General features: G+C 48.3%; 7 protein-coding genes across 7 annotated transcripts; 4 read left to right on the top strand and 3 right to left on the bottom strand.

The window, feature by feature from the left end:
- Nucleotides 1–90: 90 nt before the first annotated feature.
- On the top strand, nt 91–2873 carry EV420DRAFT_1619565 (Nonaspanin TM9SF; the record flags this gene model as incomplete). The annotated part of the gene is made up of 18 exons (XM_060475493.1): nt 91–249; nt 298–313; nt 369–484; nt 545–807; nt 858–917; nt 968–1100; nt 1156–1290; nt 1343–1372; nt 1424–1556; nt 1616–1700; nt 1749–1841; nt 1890–1963; nt 2018–2103; nt 2162–2236; nt 2288–2321; nt 2374–2536; nt 2593–2756; nt 2806–2873. 18 exons carry the CDS (start codon nt 91–93, stop codon nt 2871–2873), a joined length of 1887 nt encoding a protein of 628 aa, XP_060332969.1.
- A 97-nt stretch (nt 2874–2970) lies between these two features.
- On the bottom strand, nt 2971–4717 carry EV420DRAFT_1762395 (uncharacterized protein; the record flags this gene model as incomplete). Its single annotated transcript, XM_060480701.1, has 8 exons — nt 2971–3128; nt 3181–3378; nt 3425–3491; nt 3541–3639; nt 3688–4006; nt 4059–4351; nt 4405–4555; nt 4590–4717. The coding sequence occupies 8 exons, from the start codon at nt 4715–4717 to the stop codon at nt 2971–2973; spliced, it is 1413 nt and encodes a 470-aa protein (XP_060332968.1).
- Nucleotides 4718–6504: 1787 nt separating this feature from the next.
- EV420DRAFT_1640570 (ribosomal protein S12/S23) lies at nt 6505–7192 on the top strand (the record flags this gene model as incomplete). Its single annotated transcript, XM_060477117.1, has 5 exons — nt 6505–6511; nt 6567–6631; nt 6701–6892; nt 7027–7110; nt 7175–7192. 5 exons carry the CDS (start codon nt 6505–6507, stop codon nt 7190–7192), a joined length of 366 nt encoding a protein of 121 aa, XP_060332967.1.
- Nucleotides 7193–7533: 341 nt separating this feature from the next.
- On the top strand, nt 7534–8899 carry EV420DRAFT_1640569 (uncharacterized protein; the record flags this gene model as incomplete). Its single annotated transcript, XM_060477116.1, has 2 exons — nt 7534–8157; nt 8204–8899. The coding sequence occupies 2 exons, from the start codon at nt 7534–7536 to the stop codon at nt 8897–8899; spliced, it is 1320 nt and encodes a 439-aa protein (XP_060332966.1).
- Nucleotides 8900–8956: 57 nt separating this feature from the next.
- Nucleotides 8957–11196, bottom strand: EV420DRAFT_1331406 (cytidylyltransferase family-domain-containing protein). Its single transcript, XM_060468810.1, has 7 exons — nt 10947–11196; nt 10367–10899; nt 10098–10318; nt 9863–10044; nt 9463–9814; nt 9223–9413; nt 8957–9170 (listed from the first exon to the last, which is right to left on the bottom strand). Exons 1-7 carry the CDS (start codon nt 11054–11056, stop codon nt 8993–8995), a joined length of 1767 nt encoding a protein of 588 aa, XP_060332965.1. The 5' UTR covers nt 11057–11196; the 3' UTR covers nt 8957–8992.
- EV420DRAFT_1530082 (DNA topoisomerase I) lies at nt 11183–14688 on the bottom strand. The gene is made up of 11 exons (XM_060472575.1): nt 14450–14688; nt 13635–14379; nt 13434–13576; nt 13119–13376; nt 12840–13070; nt 12456–12791; nt 12155–12403; nt 11679–12106; nt 11603–11626; nt 11479–11552; nt 11183–11421 (listed from the first exon to the last, which is right to left on the bottom strand). The coding sequence occupies exons 1-11, from the start codon at nt 14576–14578 to the stop codon at nt 11381–11383; spliced, it is 2658 nt and encodes an 885-aa protein (XP_060332964.1). The 5' UTR covers nt 14579–14688; the 3' UTR covers nt 11183–11380.
- Nucleotides 14689–14768: 80 nt separating this feature from the next.
- On the top strand, nt 14769–15402 carry EV420DRAFT_176921 (NADH-ubiquinone oxidoreductase B12 subunit family-domain-containing protein). Its single transcript, XM_060481013.1, has 3 exons — nt 14769–14799; nt 14853–15056; nt 15113–15402. The coding sequence occupies exon 2, from the start codon at nt 14855–14857 to the stop codon at nt 15050–15052; it is 198 nt and encodes a 65-aa protein (XP_060332963.1). The 5' UTR covers nt 14769–14799; nt 14853–14854; the 3' UTR covers nt 15053–15056; nt 15113–15402.
- The last annotated feature ends 2753 nt before the right edge of the window (nt 15403–18155 follow it).

Here is an 18155-nt window from a genome sequence, read left to right as displayed (position 1 = left end):
AAATCTTTTGCCAGACACGTTGTAGCCAAACAACGGTCCTGATTTCGTGCGACCGTAAACAGTATCTCCGTCTGTCGTGTTCCTTCCTCGATGCGTACTGTGCTGGCCTTTGCGGCCCTTTCTTTCTCCTGGGCCAATGCTTTCTACCTGCCCGGCGCAGCGCCTCATGACTATCACCGTGGCGAGCAAGTCGACCTTTTCGTGAATGCACTCACGCCGATGCTCGCAGGATATGACGATGCCAAGTTGGTGCGTGTTCAGTCTGCTTTGTGGCTCTGGTACTTACGTCGACTCCAGAAATCCTTGATAAATTGTGCGCTACTTCATCTACAAGACTATTCGCGGTCGAAAGCTCATATATACTGAAGATGACTACTACAATCCAAAATTCCGATTCTGCGAACCGGAAGGTGGACCCGTAAAGCAACCGGAATCCCTTGGGTCAATCCTTTTTGGCGACAGGATATTCAATTCCCCTTATGACGTGCGTGTCTTGTCGCTCAATCACCTATTTTCTCCTGAAATAAGGTCTACATCCCTTCAGATACGGATGCTTGAGAACAACGGAACGTGTCGAATTCTATGTCTGGTGGACGATGTGACAGCTGACGACGCTAAATTTATCAACGACCGCATTCGAGAGGATTATGCCCTCAACTGGCTTATTGACGGTCTCCCTGCTGCGGAAATGAAAGTTGATCTGCGTAACGGAGACTTGTTTTTCGACATGGGTTTCAATCTAGGCAATGATGATGGGCCATACCTTGATTTCCCTGCTCTTAACAACCATTATGAGATTGTTCTACGGCAAGTCCTCGATCATTTGAATGGAAAACTAATATTGAACGCTGTGTCAGATATCATCAGCCTAGCCCGGATGATTATCGTGTGGTTGGCGTCCTTGTTTGGCCCGCAAGGCAAGGAAATTCCTATCTAGATACCTACTGTATGGTAACATGTTGCACAGTATCGGAGGACCTCAAGAAGCTGCGTCAACATGCGAGACCGAAAATGTTTCTCCACTTATTCTAAGCGAGACGCAAACTCAGAGCATTCGATACACTTACCGAGTGACGTGGAATGAATCTGACACTCCGTGGGTAGGTCAACAGTCTCCCGTCTTCCCTTTCTACCGAGTATTCTGATGGTGTATAGGCGACGCGCTGGGATAACTACCTTCACATCTTCGATCCTCGCATTCATTGGTTCAGTCTGGTGAACTCATTAGTTATCGTGGTGTTTCTCTGTGTTATGGTATCAATGATCTTGCTTCGGACGGTGTCTCGCGATGTGCGTCTCAATCTCGTTATGTTTCTGGAAGAAATGTTGATTTGACTTGCAGATTTCCCGATATAACGCCATTGATCTTAGCGTATGCCGATATTTTCTGTCGCACTATCCGTATAATGATCATTGAACACAGGAGGACGTACAAGAGGACTGGGGGTGGAAACTGGTTCATGGCGAAGTCTTCAGAACACCAAGATTTCCTTTGGCCCTTTCAGTTATGGTGGGTAACGGTGCACAAATCTGTGCGATGGTTAGCGTGACATTACGTTCGTATCCTCCTTTCAATTGCCGAATATCCTTTATTGAAGTATTTGCCTATGGGTAGTCTTTGCATTGTTGGGCTTCCTCTCTCCCTCGAACCGTGGTTCGCTTGCCACAGTAATGATGATCTGCTGGACATTTTTTGGCGGGTAAATTTTATGTCACTTTGCTTTTGTCCATGTTCTCACTTTGTTCAGAATTGGCGGTTACGTGTCCAGTCGCGTATACGCGTCCCTCGGCGGTATGAACAAAAGAAAAAACGCCTTCATGACGGCGACAGTGTTGCCCACGTACGAAACATTGTATACCCATGGCGATTTTGCTGATGCAATCCATAGGGTGATCTTCATCGTTGTTTTCCTTCTAAACTTCTTCCTCCTTATGGCTGGATCGTCCGGTGCTGTTCCTTTTGGTGAGTCTCACTGTCCAAACTAGATCAGTTATTGATATACCATCGCGCCGATAGGGACAATGCTAACCATCGTTCTTCTTTGGTTTGGGATTTCGGCTCCGTTGTCAGCTGTCGGCGCATACTTCGGTTCTAAGCATGGGGTCGGTCTCTACTTGAGTGTCATATAACATTTACCCTCTCATCATGCTGCATTTCTAGGCAATCCAGCATCCTGTGCGTGTAAATCCGATTCCACGTCAAATCCCTCCCCAGCCCAAGTATCTTCGCCCTTGGGTACGGCTTCCGTGTTATCTTCCCTTGTCTTGGTTTACGAATCCTCATTAGGCCTCAACGTTACTTAGTGGCTTACTACCTTTCGGTATGTCGTCTTCTGTTTGAAGACATCAGAAATAGTTTTACCTGTCTTCCAGGCGCTGCCTTCGTCGAATTATATTTTGTCCTGTCAAGCTTGTTCGCCTCTCGGGCATACTACGCATTCGGCTTTTTAGCGCTTACTGCAGGCGTTGTCGCCCTCACTACCGCAACGGTTACAATCCTGTTCACGTACTTCATCCTTTGCGCTGAAGACTACCGGTGAGTAGAACCATTAACGTGTTTAACCGATTCTAAGTCAATTGCACAACATGAAGATGGCACTGGCGAGCCTTTTTAACAGGAGGTGGTAGCGCATTCTGGTTGCTCGCATACGGGATTTTTTATTGGGCGTCACGCCTGTCTCTGGATTCTTTATCCAGCGTGATTTTATACCTAGGATACCTGCTCTTACTCGCCCTTTTGGACTTCCTTGTCACTGGTATGTCTAATTCCAGTCTGGCAGAGCCGCCATTTGACACGGTTTCCAGGAACAATCGGATTCTTGGCCTCATACTGGGCGATTCGCAGATTCTACAGCGCCATCCGTATCGATTAGAACTGACACCTTTTGACCAGGATATGTAGTATTTATGCCTGAATAGACCATAAAATCCCAAAAACATTCCATAACTTATCGTGCACCCGTTTCAGATCTACTTTGAAGCTAGAACTATGATTTTGTCCTTGCCTGCCCTCAGGATGAGGATGCGTCCTTCTATAAGGTGCTCGGAGGCTGCTGTGAAATGTATTTCCGGGACTACCTGATCATTGAAGTACAGTCCTCTTGACTGTATTAATTGACGAGCAGCGGCTGGTAAGATTTGAATTAGCGGAGCATACAAAAGCCAGAGGTGATAAATTACAATTGGAGGAGGCCAAACCGTGTCTCGAGGCCAATTTCAGCACGGGTGTTGAATGAAGCTCTTCTTGGTCACACCAGATAAGTCGTGGGTCTCCCTCAAATGCATTGATTAGAGATTGCGCGTCAATATCTCGTGCATGAACAGAAGTTTCTCTGAACAAGATTTTTGACATAGTTTCGGCCTTTACAAGCGATTCTCCTGTCTGACCATGAGCTTCAGTCCGACCAAAAAGCGGATGACTAACTATTATGGACCAATTCAGTCACCTCGGCCGCCAGTCGTCTTTGAGCACTCCGTTTCTCGGGCTGTAGCTACGCGGGCGTGAGATTGATGCAAGAAGAGCGCCCATAACACCGTTACCTTGTGTGTCTCAACGACGTCGTGAATTTCTGAGAGTGGCAGTAACGTAAACAACTTGAGATATTTTTCAACATCAGCGTCTTCGACCTTGATAAAATACTACGTCGGACGTCAGAGAATGTTCGCTGACGAACACAAGAACCCCACCTGATAAAAGTCAAAAACGCTGGTCAATGTAGGATCTAGCCAGATGGCGTTGCCTGCGCTTTTCCCGAATTTATCACCCGCTGCTGTTGTCAACAGTGGGGTGGTCACACCAAAGGGCTCGGGAACTGTGTCTGAGGGCGGGTTAAGACGACCGATGAGCTCTACGCCCGCGATGATGTTCCCCCATTGGTCAGAGCCGCCGACCTGGATCGTGCATCCGTAGTGTTTGTGCAGGTAGTAGAAATCGTAGGCCTGGAGGAGCTGATACGTGAACTCGGTGAAGGACATGCCTTGGTGAGACTCCAGACGTGCTCGGACACTGCAAGATCATGAATCACGGATAGTTTGTCATACGGTGGATAGTATCCCACCTCTCTCTATTCAACATCGTATTCACTCTGGCATTCACACCAACCCGCTGCAAGAACTCAAGGATACCAAAGTTTTCATACCATTCAAGGTTGCTCTTGACAAGAACCTCATTCTTCGTAGGCCTGAATCCACCTTGCGGCCGATTTCCGGCATATTCAAACGCGCCACGAAAGAACCGTGTTACGCCGCGTGAAAGAGCCAGCACATTATCCTGCACAAGCCTCACATCTGCCGGGGACCGTTCTGTCAAGCGGCCAGAAGGATCTCCAACGAGCCCGGTTGCGCCACCTATCTAATTTTTTTTATTACGATGATGACCTTGGGTGGAATATCAGAAGAACGCACCAGAGGTATGGTATTGTGATTCCGAAGTTCGAAATGCAGTAAACACATCATCGGGAACAGATGGCCAATGTGGAGTGCAGATGCCGTTGGATCGATACCCGAGTAGACAGTCTGGGATGCAGTTTCGAGTGCATGGCTGAGCTGCTGAGGCCTAGATGATGGTGAGCAAGAAAATGATAAGAAACTTGACGAAAACTGGCCTGGTAGCTTGCGAGATAAAACCACGCTCGGTGAGTTCACTGTACAGTGTCGAAATGCCTCGTGCAAGTGGCGGTGAACGCCTGGCTACGAAGTGAGAGGCATGAAGAAGCATAAGTTTTTATCCATCACATGACTCTGCCCGACGATATACCGGACCGCGACCGGATCCGGATTTTGCGGAGTTGTTTCAAAGAGAGATATTCAATTTATACGTGCAATACGTCGAACGCGAACAATTGCCTCGGAGACAGCAGCAGATTTACCGTATGTTTCACACAGACTATTAAATAAATAAGCGGCGCAGGCAAACGGAAAGGCGTCTTCAGCGCACGGTATTACGAATTAGCAACAACCTTTAGATCGCCACCTTTGTGCATCACCTGTACTCAAGCCACCTCCACTCTCCCAGGACCACTGCCGCGAAGATTGCGTTTAGATCTTTGTCGTTCGTCTGGTTGAATGGATAATGAATATCGACGCGTCTAGACACCGAACAGCGAAAAATACTCACAGGGTTTCGGAACATTTGACGAATAAAATGTCAATGAAAAGCGGAACAATACGGTGGGGGAAACAATGGTGCTTCTGTGAAGCCACACGCTATACGCAACCGAAAGCTATGCAGACATGCAGTATCGGAGTTTAAAACTTTGGGGGGTTGTCGACTTGGCAGCGGGAGGAAAATGAGTCAGATATCGACATTTAATGCATGCAGACAGGCACAAGAAATGGTCCGCTGGTAGTGTAGCTGTTTCGGACAGAACCATTGGCACGGTTTGATACGAACCGATAGATTACTATGACCCAAATATAGCAGAGTGGGCAGTTGTTCAGCCTTTGACGAAATCAGGGTACAGTACTGAGGCCTAGAAGCGGGAGAACGTACTTTGGTGATGACGCGAAGGCATTAAATCGATGAGGGCACTTGCATGCCGCTCAACGAGAAATCGATCACACAGAAGGATTGTAGAGACCCCAGGCTTCTCCATGAATGCTTGTTGGTGCCGTCTTGCAGTGTACCGGAGTTAAGGACTGCAGCGGTACTCGTGAGTACGTACATATTGGGTCGCAGGAACCGTTGAACGGGGGCGGCTTGACGCAATATTCTGAATTCAAGTTGAAAGGCATAATTAGATCAGTCAAATACGCCGTACGGGATTGGATAGCAAGGGGGCCCTTGCTAGTGTACCGAGTAATCAGTGTTTCAGTCAGGGATCTTCCCAGTACTGAGGATCAGCTGCACGGACCGCACTGTTTGAAAACCAATGTGGACGTCACGAAGAAATACTTCCTCGGATCAAGCAACTGGGGATAAGGCATTGGAAGAAGCACAGGGTACTATATATGTAGGCCGGCCTGCCTTTTCTTATGCAAGCATGCAGGTCTGGCCTAGATGAAGGGAGGCTGGAAAGAGCGAGCAGAAAGAAAGAAGTCAGGAAGACAGATCGCAGACAAGCAGGCAGTGGGAAAGAGGATCCAAGGGCAGCCAAGGGATTGAAGGGTCACCGTGTATTTGGGATACGGTGACTGAATACCGCCCTGGACCCGAACGCGACTACATGTAGGGCAGCGGCGCATCTGAGAAGCTGAAATGATTGGAATGAAATGTAATATATGTAGATACGGCAGAGGGGGGAGAAAGATCAGTATTTCCAAGAAAAATGGCAGGACAGTAGAGCCAGAAGAAGCAATAAGACGCAAGGGGGAAGAATACGGGGAAAGGGCGGGGAAATGGAACTGAATTAAGGTCAAATCAAGCATGTCGGATAATCGGAATTGGCAATAGGGCCGGCAACCGGATTCGGTCGGAGATTGAAAAACTGATAGTTGGGAACAAGGTTTCGCTTCTTCCCGTGATAAGGGTCTTTAACAGCTACTGCACCGACCTCGACCGCAAGAATGGGCTGTAAGTCGTTCTCGTCGCTCCTGAACTTGCTGATCCTTATTTCTTCATGATACAGCTAATAAACCTCGAGGACTTCAGGCAGCTCGCAAGCTGCGCAATGACCGCCGCGAAAATCGCTGGGTGCGTCTTTTTTTTCCCTGAGGGGGATTTTCTTGGGCAGCGCACTGAGGAATATCGGGTTTCCTCTAGGCGGATAAAGCGTACAAAAAGCGCGCGCTAGGAAACATCTACAAGACGTCACCAACTGGTGGCTCATCGCACGCCAAAGGCATCGTCCTCGAGAAGGTCGGTGTCGAGGCCAAGCAACCCAACTCTGCTATCCGCAAATGTGTCCGGGTGCAACTGATTAAGAACGGAAAGAAGGTGACAGCCTTTGTCCCGGTATGTTTCTGTTGTCTTTTGCGTTGAGCAAGTGCTTATCGAGTGCCACATCATCGGTAGAATGACGGCTTGCTTGAACTTTGTGGATGAGAACTGACGAAGTACTCATCTCCGGCTTCGGTCGCCGTGGCAAGGCCAAGGGTGATATTCCTGGAGTACGGTTCAAGGTCGTCAAGGTCTCTGGCGTGGGTCTGCTTGCTCTCTGGAAGGAGAAGAAGGTGCGTGGTTCTCGGGTCCCTTACTGCAACCGAACTTGCTCTCTAACGTACCCTCGATCTACAGGAGAAGCCCAGGTCATAAACGATATGCTCGCAAGAGACATTTTTTGTGCCCCAATGGTTGCTACGCCGTCTCAGTCCTTCCATCTCCATGCTGTATTGCGTTCTGTTTATTTGTTCATCCATGCACCAATATACTAAGTATGCCTCGCTCTTCTCGTCATCTTAGTATTGTACAGTGTGTAAGGTAGCAAATTGCGGCAGATGGCAGCAAATGGCCAGAAATGACACCAGAATTAAGGGGACACGCTTGACAGCGTAGGAAAGGAACGAATCAGAAGCTGGCTATTGGTTATCCCGCAGAGGACCCTGCAGTTTGTCACCTTCTGTCACCTGCTTGTCACATCCGACAATCGGATTTGGATGTCTCGTCCTCCTTTACCTCCCCGTCGCAGCGTTCCTCCTCCACAGCTGGCCGACACCGGCGTCGACGATGACGATGACCAGCAACCAAAGGGAATCGCAGCAAGAATCGCTAGATTGCAGCTTGACCACAAGGGAATTGGCCGTGGCCAAGTCAGTCAGAGCTCGCCAGTGCCTCGAGGCGCGCTCTATCCGACGTCAGAGGAGCTTGCTCGACGGGGACCCGACTTTCTTCGCCTTATTCGTCGGCCTCCACCGCCCATCCCGCCGTTGACCGTCCACAAAGCCCCGCCGCCGCCTCCACGACGTCTGCCCGCCCGCCTTCCTACCCCGCCTCCAGAGCCGGTACCAGAACCAGAACTCGAAGCATCCTGCCTCAAGTGTCATGACTTCTCTTACGTAGATGCTCATGCCGCCCAGTTCCCTCGTCAGACTGTCAGCTCCCTCGATCAGCTCGCAATTGACCTCACATCCCCCTTCGACTCCGAGACCGAAAAGTGCCGCGCGATATTCACTTGGCTGCACCATAATGTCGCCTACGATACCGTTTCTTTCTTTTCCGGGAAGCTTGCAACCTGCGACCGCCCAAGCAACCTTCCAATCTGGGCTAGCAGTCTGCGAAGGGTACGCTGGTTTGTTTGGGTACCTCGCTGAGCGCGTCGGGGTGCAGTCTTACAAGGTCACCGGTCACGGGAAGGGCTTTGGGTATGCTGCGACAGGCCCCGACGCGCCTGTTCCTCCTTATCAAAGCAATCACGCTTGGAACTGTGTCCTCATGGACGGCGAGTGGCGGCTCATCGACTGCTGCTGGGGTGCTGGCGCCCTAGAAGGGTCAGTCTGGAATAAGTGCTTCACCCCCACGTGGTTCAGCTCCTCCCCAGTAGAGTTTGGGAGGCGCCATTACCCCGAGGACCCATCCTACCAGCTTATCAGCGAAGAGGATGGTGGTCCCGTGTCCTGGGAGCAGTACATCCTCGAACCAGAGCGCCCTGTCATCTTTCAGGATTTCTACAAGTTGAACTTTAACCCATATCTCTTACAGCCGGCCGAAAAGTACATCCAGAGCGGGGCATGGGCCACTTTTCACATATTCAAGTTCTGTGAGCACATGTCGAGGGCTGATGCAGATAATTATGTTTATTTCATCAGCGATCCCGGCAACACGCGAACTCCAATGCAGGTAAACGAAGAAGGGGGTTGGAGCGCTACTGTATATATACCTAGAGGAGGAGGAGAGCTTTCCCTCTACTACGTCACACAGTGCGACGGCAGGGACGCAAAAGGGCTGAGTGTTCAGGCGTTCAATAATGCTAATGGCCGCAAAGCCATGTCTTTTGGAGGTATGGGGAGATGGACCGTAGTTTAGCATACCCTTAGCTATACCCAATTTATCAGTTATTCGGACCAAAGCATGCAATTCGTATGCGACATGTTTGCAAAGAGAACGCTATCATATAAATCAGCACGGCACACGTATTCCCTGACCCTCCAAATATCGCTTCATATCCGCCATCAACTCCAGCTGTTCACCCACCGTGAGGCCGCTTACAATCGTCTGTAGCACCGAACCCACCGTGACATGATGTTCACGGATCAGGCTGCTATAGTAAACATAGATGAAGACACCCATCAAAAACCTTAACGCCACAGTTAGCTTCCTACTATTGACCGTAATAGTTGTATACGTACTGGCAATCCATGCGATCTGTCATACCACCATGCCCAGGGATGCTGTGGCCAAAATCCTTGATGTTAAAAGCACGTTTGAATCCAGACGCAAAGAATCCTCCAAACGGCGCAACGAGGGATGCAAAGATTGACATGAACATGAGATGGAAGTGATATAACGTGTAGGGGATACTAGTAATCGAAATGCCGAACTGTCGAAGCAATGAGTACAGATGCCATAAAAGATAAATAAGTACTCACACATGCAGAAAGGATACTAGTAACGGGGGTCCAGATTTGCCATTCCTTCCATACGAAAACAGGATTAGGTGTGCAAGTAACGTTACTCCAAGCGCTGACGCCCAAGTCATGCACGGGACATATCATGTACTTGAACCTCATAAAGAACGAGCCCCACACGAGAGAAAAAAGAAGGGTGGTCCAAAACGCGCCGACGAAGCCCTCGACAGTCTTTTTAGGTGACAAGGAGATAAGCGGTGTCCGACCTAACGTTTTGCCCCAGATGTACGCAAAGACATCGTTACAGATGACCAATGACGCGGGAACAAAGAACCATATCAGTCCTTCAAGGATGTTGTTCATAATAAAATGGCTGAAAGAATTAGCGAAGGTGGAGAGATGATTGTGGGGTGCAGCCTACCTCGAAACGACAATGAACAGCAAGGTCATATGGACCCAGCAGAACAGTCCGAATTGCTGCTTGAGATAGCCCTTCTTGAGAGACATGACGAATCCCATAAAACCGATAGTGTACAGCATAAAACTGATCATTCGGTGATTTGTAGCAAAGGGAAGCAATTGCGCATCGGCGAAAACCACATGCTGTGGAAATGTCGGTGAGAAACAGTCAATCACAAGTTAGCCAACGAAAGAACCTTGAAGTAATAAATGATGCTCTCTCCGTAGAGGAAGTAATTGGTCACAGCGAAAAAGTACCAGTTGAGGGTCTTGCTCCAGGGATCCTTTATATCCGATGGAGCAGACGCTTTGATATCTGATGCCTTCAACGAAAACAGGGCTGTTACTTCTCTGTAAACGAGGGTCTGGCAAAGCATAACCAGTAGAATCATATAGCCATGACCCATGAGTAACAGACCTGGAAGTGCAATTAGCCAAGACTTGGTGAAACGTGCAATCTACGTACCAATGAATCCAAATATCATGATGAGCGTCCACACCGTCCGTGTCACGACATTCTGCCTTTTCTTTGCCGCTTCAGGGTCCGCCGCTTCCGGTTTTGTAGGTTGCTGGGGTTGCTCGGCTTTTTGGGGCGGAATCACATGCGGCGGCTCTGCTGGTTCGGTGGTACCAGCTACGGCCGTAGGCGTCAGCTTTGCACTACCATTTACTGGTGTCGAATCTTTTGTTTGTGAAACAGCGGGTGGTGGCGCGACTTTGGGTTCAGACTCTACTTCAACAACAGCGGGTGGTGGTGCCCGCTCCGGGGGAACAACTTCTTCGACAATAGGATGTTCTTTTGGCACATTAGAAGGAGGAGCAGAGGGGGTCTCCGTCACCGCTGTGGCCTCGGCCGGTGGCGGAGTTTGTGGTGGTGCAGGAGACGGAGAAGCGTCTCTGCTTTTTGCTAAGGTCTTCTGTTGTTTTGCTTCACGACGAGCGAGCTTTGCAGCCTTTTTTATCGCGGTTTTTGTTAATTTAGTAGGCACTTCAGAAGGACTGAAAGACGTGAGTAGTAAATGGTGGGACCATGTAAGAACGCGCACCTTTGATCTACTGTTACTTCTGGTACCTCCAGCACGGTCTCCTCTTCGCTTTCTTCGCCGACATCAACTTCGAGTGCGTCAAAGGCAGTCTTGGACGCAAATATACTCATCGTAATGGTCCTGTGTGTGAACAGACGAGGTGTTGGCAGAAGTGATGGAGAGAATCAGAAGTCGAATACTCTACCGAACCCACAACTTGTCAAGAACACGTGTTATCTTACTCTTTCCGCATTACACCTGTCAGTCATCGAATCCCTTCGTGAGTATTTCTCATTCAGAAAAGGCAAAGGCTACAAATGTGTTTCTATATAAGACAGTGCAACGGACATAAAAAAAATAATAAGAGTGGTGTGTATAATAAACATTGAGTGTCCGCGCCAAGCGTCCTGTCCTAATCCTTGAAATATATCGCACAGTAATTGAAGTAGGAGACGTCAGAATTTCCAGTCGGCATCGGCCTCTAGCGCCCAAGGGACTAATCATGATTTGAGAACGGTGAGAGGTATGCACAGGACTAAAAAGACCGACGTACACTTTGAGACAAGGGTCTTCGAGAAAAGCTTTTCGATCGGCACATCGTGGGTTTTGCACCAAGCAGCCGTTATTCTGATCATTGGTCAGGAGAGAAAGACAGGAACAGGCAGCCGAAAACAGACCTAGGGTCTAAGTAATTGATTTTACTGTGAGGAGAGGTTAAGAAATAACTCGATGTCTGGGATAAAAACTGCAAACCTAGTGCCCAGTGCAACCTCCTTATTTGTGTCTCTGTCAACCATCTGAAGCTTAAAAGCCTTAATCCTTTGTCCAAGTTTTTCGATCGCTTCCTCCAGCTTTTCCGCGGTTTTGTTCGACTTCGCCTTCTTCGTACCCCGTTCCTTCGCCAGTCTCTTGTATTCGTCCTTGATAGCTTCGATCTTGCTATCGAGCACCGACTGACCATGAGGTTCTTTACCGTCCTCGGCGAGTTTCTCGTTGTCCTTTTCGAACTTCTTCTCGGCCTTTTCGAGGTCCTTGTCCCTCATACTTTCTTCGTGAGTGGTGATCCAATCATCGTCGATATCTGATTCATCATCAGCATACTTGTCATCCGACTTGTAGTTGTCATCCAGAGCGAAGAGAGCATGACGCATTTTCATGCGCTCATACTTCAGTGATCGATACTGCGAATAACCGTCAGACAGCTTCCTATGGACATTCTGGAAACACACCTTATATCTCATCTTTTCCATCGATTGGTCGTGCGTCTTTGGAGCTGTACGTTGATGATTACATAGAATAGCAACGAGACGATTGGCATGATTGTAGGCATTGAGCTTTTCCTGTAACGTTGCATTCTTGAGATCCGCCTCTTTCTCGTCCAAAAGTTGCTGGAACGTGATAGATGCATTGTAAGTACGGAAAACCTTGGCTGTAAGACCCTTCATTTCACTTGTAAGATGCTTATTCAAGGAAGAAGTCTGAGTGGAGATCCGTCAGAAACATTAGATAACACGAACAAAATACCCTTACGTTGACACGGTCGAATAAGGCGTCTTCATCCTCCTTATTCTCCTTGAATATTCTGATGTTCTTGAAAACCTGAGGATCAACAGGGACTTGGTTATAGTAACGAATCGAATCCTTGCCGAGAAAATCGAAGATGACGATGTTTGGCGATTCCAGGGTAAGATGCTCGCAGCGCAGAGAGCAGCAGCCTACAGTATCAGCTTCATCTTCTCCTTTCTCGTTACCCGCACGAAGCGCAAGTTTGTCGATAAAATACATGGCCGTCGCGCGTTGTCGATCAGCCATTACTTTCGACCTCAGATCTGCATTATAGTTTTGCCGAATTCGGTCAACGTGGTTCTGCATGTATCGTCAGATCTGGTAATAAGTTCCATTACGTTGACCGACCTTCAGTTCACGGGCCTTCTCAAATTTCAACATGTCGCTTTGCCCCTTGAGCGAACTGCCTGCCGCCAAGAAAACGTACTTGTGAGTACTGTTGATGTTTTCTGTCCAATTCGCCAACCAAGTCACGGTATTATCATGTTGGATCGCCTTCCATTTTCCTGGCATGTTCGGGACAGGGATGGGTGCATCTTTGCCAATGTTCAGCGTTATATCTTCCGGACGAACGCGGAACTATACAATATATCAATGAAGATATTCAACAAAACTGCTTATTCGTACCTTGAGAGCTCCCTTCTTAGGATGCTCGCCACGCCCCCTGAATAGGCCCGGAGGTTCTACACGAAAGTTACCCACTTTCTCTTTGCGGCCATCCAATAAACAAGTCGTGTACTTAGCCTCCATCTCGTCCCTGGCCTTCTTCAGCTCTTTCTTCTCTGCCGCCGATAAGCTCTTCTTCTTAGCCTTTTCGGCTTCGAAATACTGGAACATTGGTCGGAAGTCACAGAGCTCGAACGAAACTATCTTTGTACCATCGCGCTGGCAAACAAACAATATTAGGTGAGTGAGGTGCCAAAGATGAATACGGCAACGAACAGGAGGGTTTGCTTTCAAGACTTTCTTCCAATCCTCAAAGAAATTCTTGTTGAATGTTGCATCTTGCGCGTGGTCGGTTTCTATCATGGCAGCGTAGAAGCCAGCAACCTCCTCAGACGCGGGCGGCAGGTCGACGTCCTTTCCTAGAGCGAACACGAGTGTCAAAGATGAACAAATATTGATAAAACAGTCAAGCCGTACCATCGTACTTCATTTTAACGTCAGGAGGCAAGGGTTCATACGGAGGCGGGAACAGTACACCGTTGTGTTCGAGGGCTGTCCACTTTACGGAACCATCACCAGCCCCCACCTCCCACCATCTAAATACCTCTTCCTCCTCTTCCTCCTTCTTCTTCTTGCCCTTACCTTTCTCTTTCTCTTCCTTTTCCTTCTTCCCACCGCGCTTCTTTAGCTTTGACACATCGCCCTCAGATACAGCTCCCCCTCCTTCTTCCTTTTTCACCTTCTTCGTTGCGCGCTTAACGGGAGGTTTCTTAGCAGGCGCATCGTCTCCAGACTTTGGTTCGCTTTGCTCCTTGGCTTTACGCTTTCGGGGTGCAGACTTCTTCTTAGCAGGTGGGGATGAATTGCTAGTGTCGGAGGCCGCTTCGTCGTCTTCCTCCTCGACCTTAGCTTTCTTCCTGGCCGGTCGCTTAGATCGTCCGTTGGTCTTGGCTTTGGCGGTCTGGGATGGCGCGTCATTAGATGCTTCGCCATCCGTCGATTCCTCTTTGACGGCTCGGCCTTTACCCTTACCATTAGCCAGAGGCGCCGGTACGGTAGTGGCGTCTATAGCGCCTGGCATGGGTATGACGGCCGAAGATTGTTTCAACGGGGAAGAGGCGAGTGGTGTATCGTCCTCGCTTGACGACTCATAGTATACCGCCCTTTTGCGCTTCTGCCTGGGAGGTTGCACAGAGGACTGGGGCGTGCGTGTCACTTGGGACTGATGAAGTGTCAAAAGCAAAGAGTGGTAACAGTTAATGTTGAATAAATTTCTAGTGGATCATTCGTACCAAAGGCATTTCCTCGTCATCACTGAGCTGTTCAGCAACAGTTGTGCCCTTCTTGCCGTTGGCGTGGCCGTTAGGAGAGGAAGTAGCAGGACGGCTGTCGTCAGAGAGCATTGCTGAGTCGGTAGACATGATCGATGTAGATATTTAGGTGATACGGTAAGAGAATAGATATATACAGCAGAAAGGGAAGGCGTCGGTAAGGGAGAAGATGGTAGAACGAGGTAAGGAGGCGGACAGTTGGACACTGATGAGAATTTGGCAAAGTTTTGACTAACCGGCCCTCAAGTGGTCACGCTGCCTCCGTCCAAAATAGGAAGTACCTCCCTCACCCGTTGATTCCGACTAACAAGGTGAGCACTTGTCCCTGCTGCCGCCGCTGTCGTCACACTTATTGTGCTCCCAGAAATGTCGAATCTGCCGCTATACAGAGACCCTTGGGCAAAGTTTGAATCTTGGCGAAAACATCCCGTCTTTTCTCAAAAAACCATGCTCCGTAATCTCTTCCCAGGGTTTGGAATCGCTGTCGTGGCATTCACAGGCTATGTCATTGCGGAGAACATTTACCTGAAGGCAAAGAAACCTGAGGTTGAGCCTCACCATTAGATGTGTAGGCAAGCGTCTCGCATAGTCATTTGATTCGCATGCTTACCCATGTTTCTGAAGTTGTACTACGCCCACAGAATTAACTGTTCCAGTGAACCGTTATCTTGAACGTTTGACTACTCAATGAGAGTCCGATCTGGAGCTCCAGTTATATTAAAGGTTACCTTACGCCATCTTTGAGACTGGACACCGTAACATCGCACCTTTTCAATTACCCCTTGTCATGGGCACTGCAATATCGAAAAATATCGGTCGCCTGAGAGCTCTGATGCAGTATCATTTACCGTCAAGTGGATGAACTCCGGCTGATGGCCGTATCCCCCGAACCTCTTTACCAGCGCTTTAGGAGTGTAAGCTGTCCATGTCGCGCTTTACAATGCCTGGAACCTCCACACACAGCATCGACCTCGTGGATCTCTTGATGGTATGCGGCATTCGTTCACTCAGGAATCGTGTCTTCTGCTTCCATCTTTTTGTCCTATCTTTGCTGACCCAAATACATCGTGTATGACTATGGAACGGCGATGTGGTCACACCTTCGACACAAGAGATGTCCTGCCGCAAGGATGATCTTTGATCAGCTGGACCTGGCCCATATGAATGAGCTAGCAGGTCCTGATGACGAATTTCACAGTCAGTCCGCTCTTCATGGAGGCTTGTGCATAACCAAATGTTCATATTCGTATTAGTGCCTCGGATATGAACCCGCAAGATGACGATATTTTCGGAATGTGTTTCGATGCATTCCAGACGCTAGCTCCTGCAGTCAATTGTCAGCAACCGATGGACCGTCAGTTACGTTCACGTCTCGCAAAAGCTGTTGCAGACCATCTTGATGAGCCAGCTATGAGCATTACTACACTACTATTAGCTCATTAACATGCTGCAGGAATAGTGGATGCAGGGAACCATGGTATTTATGGGTACGGTTGCCATGATCCCTGTTTGTGGAGTTTGCTTTAGCTAATGTTACCAGACGGCCGTTCAATCCTCTTCTTGGGCTAAGTGTGGTCAAAGGGAATCCTGACCCATCGATATGACGGTAGAGGCATACGAGCACACTGCCTCAGTGGTGGAAGTCCCCTTGTCATCAGCCTCCCGTACACAACGTTCCATTACCGCGCCGTGGTCGGAAGGCGTCCTTTCTACGCGTGTTCACTGTCAATCGAAGATAACGCGAGTTCAGATCAACCTCAAATAGCATGATTTTAGGAGACCCGACTATGTAGGCGCTAAAGATACCCGCAAGAGAGTAGGGTACTTTTTTTGAACCCGTCGCCCTGACAGCTTGTGGACTTACAGGGTCTGGGCGCCGGCGGTGACCGCCACCAGCCACAATCTCGCACACGTGACACGTGGTTCAATCTTCATCGAGACGGCTTCTTCATCTTGGCTTTTCACGCTGTTCACAGATAAGCTGGATACGTCTTTTGTCAGCTAAAGATCCGTCGTCTATTCTTGTTTTTTTTTTCGACATAATTCCATAATTTCCTTTTTCCCACTCTGAATTCGCATCATCTAACCCGTAGTGGAGAAACGATGCCGGCTCTTTAGGCTTTCCTAGGTATACCCCTAGTGGCAAACAGCCTCGCGTTGTTTCGATCGTATTTATCTGAGACATCAAGTGGTTAGTAGCTGCATGGTGTCAATGAACCCGAGGGGGTGAAGGTTTCCTCCGCCGTAAACAGTCGTGCGTCAGTCTTGCTTATCTCCCTTCATTCTTATGACATGAACATTTGCAGGGGTTAAAGACGCAGATGGAGACATCGAAGGACGGAATTTGCTGTATGTCAAGCACCAATCGGTATTTCGATAGCTTCGTTAATGGACGTATACTTTCAAGGCTTCCAAAGGATATTAAACTGATCTGCTTGAGGTGAATATTATATTCTCCGTACGACTAGGTTATTGGTCTTTATGCCCTGCCAGTGAGAAGTTTTGTTGTATGACTACATACCTTCTGGCCTTACAACAAGAATTGTCAGCGTACGTTAAGACATCTACGGATAATATGGTATCGCTATATGACTGCACCTGCAATAACAAGCGCCTACAATATCTCGCACTATGCTTAAGCTAACGGGTTGAATTGTATGCACGATAGCGACCTGCAGCCATGGAGCATTTGGGTTAGGTTCAGCCTCACTCTTCATTTTCGCGGACAGTCTCACTATCCAGAAAATTGTTCAGAAAGTCCATTGGATTGTTCGTCCTTATCTTATGTAAGTACAGTGTATCTCACTAAAACTGACTGTGCATTGACCTTTGTACACTATATTTACACACTCGATACAATCGGTATCGATTTCACAAGGAACGATGTAAGGAGTTGACTTGCCTTCTCTCGTTACGCTCGATAGACAATAGTCTTATTACACCTGACACGAATGCTTGCTTTTATTTGTCGGCGAACTGTGATGAGATGGCAAAGAAAGGCAGAGAATCGTCACCATGTCGTGCCAAGATTCTCGCCTTGGTATGTCATGTATTTATATGGTAAGTAAGGCCCTGTTCCTGCTAGCTAGGAGGTCGCATGTTACAACCAATTGAAAGGCAATACCCCAAATCTATTAATATGTAAAGAGTTGTTTTATTGCACACTCTCGTCAATTCCTGCTGAAAAACTTGAGTTTTGTAGTTAGAATCTGCACAGGATATTATTGTCTATCCATCGTCGGATTCTCATCTACCATTCAAGCCAATAACTGTATCCTTCCTTTCCTTCACCCGTTCCTATCATAGTCAAGAAGCCGTGCGTGCAGTTAGTGTGCGTCGGACAGTCGGCAGTATTATTCATACTTAAACACGCGCCACACAATGTGCCCTAGTTCTGCAAGGTTTACCTTGACGCCTATTGACGCGGATGCGCAGGTACAGCGTGTCCAAGGGGTCCCCCTATCGTTCTCTTCTGACAGACGCAGGATATATTTTGAAGAACAAAGCAGCTGCATACAGATTGGGACCTCGTCTTTGTACTCCGCAACAAAGGAGAGAAAAAAACAGAACGAATGGAGTTAATGTACACATGGCATCACGGAATTGTTTTGTAAATTATTGGACCCACGCGGAACACCTATTTGGCAGGAGGGGAAGAATATACTGG

The sequence above is a fragment of the Desarmillaria tabescens genome, assembly GCF_030435595.1.
Source record: "Desarmillaria tabescens strain CCBAS 213 chromosome Unknown EV420scaffold_11, whole genome shotgun sequence".
NCBI classification, from domain to species: Eukaryota; Fungi; Basidiomycota; class Agaricomycetes; order Agaricales; family Physalacriaceae; genus Desarmillaria; species Desarmillaria tabescens.
This window is presented reverse-complemented; position numbering and strand designations above follow the sequence as displayed.